General features: G+C 58.2%; 1 protein-coding gene across 3 annotated transcripts; it reads left to right on the top strand.

The window, feature by feature from the left end:
* Positions 1–217: 217 nt before the first annotated feature.
* On the top strand, positions 218–3,290 carry NKX2-5 (NK2 homeobox 5). Of its 3 annotated transcripts, none has more exons than XM_012461028.2 (2): positions 218–676; positions 2,167–3,290. In XM_012461028.2, the coding sequence occupies exons 1-2, from the start codon at positions 343–345 to the stop codon at positions 2,805–2,807; spliced, it is 975 nt and encodes a 324-aa protein (XP_012316451.2). In that variant the 5' UTR covers positions 218–342; the 3' UTR covers positions 2,808–3,290. The 3 variants fall into 3 exon arrangements, with proteins under 3 accessions (XP_012316451.2, XP_012316453.1, XP_012316452.1); XM_012461030.2 differs by having other exon boundaries at positions 1,875–3,290; XM_012461029.2 differs by lacking the exon at positions 2,167–3,290 and adding an exon at positions 1,912–2,126 and having other exon boundaries at positions 274–676.
* Positions 3,291–4,376: the final 1,086 nt, after the last annotated feature.

Here is a 4,376-nt window from a genome sequence, read left to right as displayed (position 1 = left end):
ATGCGTCGTGGCCCCTTTAAAAAAGCTGAGCACGGCTCTTTTTTTTTTTTTTTTTTTTTTTTTTTTTTTTTTAGCCCTATGACTATATTAGGTGACACGAAACTGCTCATTGCTCCTGTCATCGAGGCCCCTGGCCCAATGGCAGGCTGAGTCCCCCTCCTCTGGCCTCATCCCGCCCCTCCTGCCCCTTGTGCTCGGCGCTACCTGCTACTCCGACACATCCAGAGCAGGCTGGCTGGTGCGCGGGCGGGCGGCGGCACCATGCAGGGAGGCTGCCAGGGGACGTGGGCAGCGCCGCTCTCTGACGCCCACCTGGCGCTGTGAGAGACTGGCGCTGCCACCATGTTCCCCAGCCCTACGCTCACACCCACGCCCTTCTCAGTCAAAGACATCCTGAACCTGGAGCAACAGCAGCGCAGCCTGGCCGCCGCCGGAGAGCTCTCTGCGCGCCTAGAGGCCACCCTGGCGCCCTCCTCCTGCATGCTGGCCGCCTTCAAGCCAGAGGCCTACGCCGGGCCCGAGGCGGCTGCGCCGGGCCTCCCAGAGCTGCGCGCAGAGCTGGGCCCCTCGCCTTCGCCTGCCAAGTGTGCATCTGCCTTTCCCGCTGCCCCCGCTTTCTATCCGCGTGCCTACGGCGACCCCGACCCAGCCAAGGACCCTCGAGCCGAAAAGAAAGGTGAGGAGGAAACACAGGTCCCCTTCTCCCCTCCCGGGTCGCTTTCGTCCCCAAGAAACTCAGGGCCAGGAGGAGGAGACACGCGCCCCTGGACTGAGGGCTGGGCTCCGGCCCGGGTCGGTTGCGGGGCGGCGGGGGGGCGGGGGGCCTCCGAATATAAGATGCGTGGTTTGTCACAAGGGGTCCCGTGCCCCGCGTCCAATTGGAGGTTCAGAGGAAATGCTGGATTGAAAGGATCAGAAGCAAGAGACCAAAAACCGTTCTTCTCCCGGCCTAACAAAGCCCCGGGCAGCTTAGGCTCTGCTCCTAGGTCTGTTCGGAAATTGAGGAATCGGTTTATGGTAAACAGAACAGAGAGAAGTAGATAATCTTTGCTTTAAAATCCTTTGGATTTACGGATCTTTTTAAGGATCTGATGAGAACCGCTAAATAGAAATAGATATGTTGCTCGCCAGACACGCTTTTGCGTACAATTGGAGGAGGGTCCTGGACCTTCTTTCTGCAGCCCACCCGCGACCAGGGTTTCTGGGGCCTTTCCTTCTTTGCGCCAGGAAAGTGGAGTCTGGGATCGAGGGCCTTGATTTTAAAATGGGAGCCTGCGGACCCTCAGGAATCTGACTTCGCTTTATTTTTTCAGCACAGCTTTCTGACGCGGTCAGGGCGGAGAGGTTCCCTCGAGGAAAGGTTAGGAAATCCTGTGCGACCGCGGGCGCAGGGGAATGGACGAGATGAGTGCGGGATCGTCTGGCAGGCCATCCCAAGACCAGGGAGGGAGGCCGGCCCCGCCGCAGAAAGGGGCTCGCTGGGAGACTTCACCGCCCTAGGGAGGAGCCCGGGCGATCCCCGGGAGGCCGCAGGCGCTGGGCGAAGGGCTGCTGTGAGTCGGGAGATGATTCGTAGGTTTGTTGAGGAGCAGAGGCCTAGGGACGATCACTAGAACTGATCGCTACCAATTTGAGGAAGCCAGCAGGGGAGGTTCCAAGGCTGCCTGCCCACCCGCGGCTTCTTGAACACTGCGCAAACCCTGCGACGGCCAGGCTGGAACCTCTGATCACCAAACCAACACCTCCTGGCCTTCTGTTTCTTGGATTCCTTAATTTTGAGTGAGGACTTGGCTTCCGTTCATTTAACTCCTCAAACCAAACTAACCCTAATTCAGTTCACCCCAGAGCGCCATCCGGTTTTATTTTCTTTGCAGCCTGAATTTTTCAGTCGCCCTCTGTCTCCCTCATCAGGGTGTGAACTGCCCCGAGGGCAGAGACCTCTCGTTTTGTTCCCCAGCGCCTTGAGCTGAGCCTGACTTTCGACAAAAGCTGAGACGAGTCGGTGGCTCCCGGTGCACTTGGCAGAGTGAGCTGCAGCCAGCTGGGCGCTCGAGGCAGGACAGAGCGGCATCCGTGAAGATCCCTCACCATTATTACGTGGCCCGCATCGGCAGGTCGAGCCTCTCTTACCAAGCGTCTCTCTGCCTCTCTGTTCCTTCCCCTCAGAGCTGTGCGCGCTGCAGAAGGCGGTGGAGCTGGAGAAGCCAGAGACGGACAGCGCGGAGCGGCCCCGGGCGCGACGGCGGAGGAAGCCGCGCGTGCTCTTCTCACAGGCGCAGGTCTATGAGCTCGAGCGGCGCTTCAAGCAGCAGCGGTACCTGTCGGCCCCCGAACGCGACCAGCTGGCCAGCGTGCTGAAGCTCACGTCCACGCAGGTGAAGATCTGGTTCCAGAACCGGCGCTACAAGTGCAAGCGGCAGCGGCAGGACCAGACTCTGGAGCTGGTGGGGTTGCCCCCGCCGCCGCCGCCGCCTGCCCGCAGGATCGCGGTGCCAGTGCTGGTGCGCGATGGCAAGCCTTGCCTAGGGGACTCGGCGCCCTACGCGCCTGCCTACGGCGTGGGCCTCAATGCCTACGGCTATAACGCCTACCCCGCCTATCCCGGCTACGGCGGCGCGGCCTGCAGCCCTGGCTACAGCTGCGCCGCGGCTTACCCCACCGGGCCTTCCCCAGCGCAACCGGCCACTGCCGCCGCCAACAACAACTTCGTGAACTTCGGCGTCGGGGACTTGAATGCTGTTCAGAGCCCCGGGATTCCGCAAAGCAACTCGGGAGTGTCCACGCTGCATGGTATCCGAGCCTGGTAGGGAAGGGACCCGCGTGGGGCGCCCCTGACCGATCCCGCCTTAAGAGAGGGGCACTGACTCTCAGGGGGAGAAAGGGCTCCCAATACGACTCTGAGTCCCCTGGATTTCGCGTTCACTCCTGCGGAAACCTTGAAACTTTTTCTGTCCCATGCGCGTTTGTTCTTGCGCTCGGGAGAGTTTGTGGCGGCAATTAGGCAGCCTGCAATGAGTGACCCTCCAGCCTGGTGTCTTAGCTGTCCCCCGAAGAGTGCCCTCCGAGAGTCCATGGGCACCCCCGACGGAACTACCAGTGAATTGGGACTGAGAGCCCGGACACGCGGGGCCTAAAATCCGGCCACCTATTCCCGGAGCCTGGGCCGGGCGCCCGGGCCTTGGCTATCTCGCCGCCGCCCGCCCACGCACCCACCCACCCGCCCGTATTTATGTTTTTACCTATTGCTGTAAGAAATGAGGATCCTCTTCCCATTAAAGAGAGTGCGTTGACCCCGCACGTGTGCTTCTTTCAGCTTGCGGCGCTTCAGAAAGAGGAGAGAGGTGGCCGCTCCGGATTGGTCTGGGACCTCAGGCACAGGCATTTGCTGGGCAAATTGATAACACTGATACCGATAAAAACAACCCATGCTGGAACCATTCTGGTTCCGTGTCGGGCACTTTCTGAGATTGTGTCATATAATTTTCAATAGTCAAAAAAAAATCATATTTTAAAGTTCAGAAGCTGAAGGCTGGAGAGGCTTAATGACTTACCTGTGAGCAATAGTCAGTACTAGTAGAAGTCAGGTTAAATTCTGGATGTCTTACTTCAGAGACCCAGGTCACCTTCCCTGTGCTCCCAAGCTCCCCTCCTTGCACTCTAATGTGTGCCAGACACCGTTCCAGGTACTGGGCATTAAATGGAGAGCAAAAGAAACTGTGTCCTCTGCAGCTGGAGAGCACCATGATCATCCCACTTAAAAGAACGTCTTAGCCCGTTTACAGATGGATAAGCCAAGAACCCAAGCCCTTGTCAAGTGTTCTCAGGCCCTGAGCTCAGCATGATGATACCCAAAATGGACATGCATCCCCGGAACCCATGCCCCAGATTCCACATCAGGCCCTCATCAGCTGGCTGTGGGACCGAGTGCAGAGGCTGGGCCCCAGAGAGGTGTCTGCAGACAGTGCTCACCTCCAGCTGTGGCGAGGCCCCATAAATTCACGTGGTCAAGGGAGCCCCTAAGCCCCAACCTTTCTGATGTCCTTTCCTTAAGGCATTTAATTTCGCCATAGTTCTGACCAACAAATGTTAATATTTTATAGAGGAGAAAACTGAGGCTCGATGAAATCAAGTTAAAACTCTGCTTGTTACAGGACTTGCCCACTGCATGCCTCCGTGTTTTTTGGTGGTGGTTGTTGTTGTTTGTAAAATGAGGTTAACAAACACACCTTGCTCTGAGCCCTGATCGCCCGCCAGTCAGCACGTGCTGGGACCTGACCTCTAGCTCCTCTATCGCCAGCCCCAGGGCCCGAGGAACTAACCTAGGATCTGTTTAAGATGTTCTTTAAAAAGGACCAAAGCCAGAGGGAGTTGAGGAT

Source organism: Aotus nancymaae, unplaced genomic scaffold, assembly GCF_030222135.1.
Source record: "Aotus nancymaae isolate 86718 unplaced genomic scaffold, 86718_ANA_hifiasm-v0.15.2.pri h1tg000015l_1, whole genome shotgun sequence".
Taxonomy (NCBI): Eukaryota; Metazoa; Chordata; class Mammalia; order Primates; family Aotidae; genus Aotus; species Aotus nancymaae.
The sequence above is the reverse complement of the archived record's forward strand: the minus strand, read 5'-3'. Positions and strand labels throughout refer to the sequence as shown.

What these genes read in the sequence shown, in the direction of transcription:
- NKX2-5 (XM_012461028.2), top strand. Translation starts at nt 343, where the DNA reads ATGTTCCCCAGCCCTACGCTCACACCCACGCCCTTCTCAGTCAAAGAC. An exon ending in CCCTCGAGCCGAAAAGAAAG is followed by an intron (nt 677 to 2,166) that starts GTGAGGAGGAAA and finishes CCTTCCCCTCAG; the next exon opens with AGCTGTGCGCGCTGCAGAAG.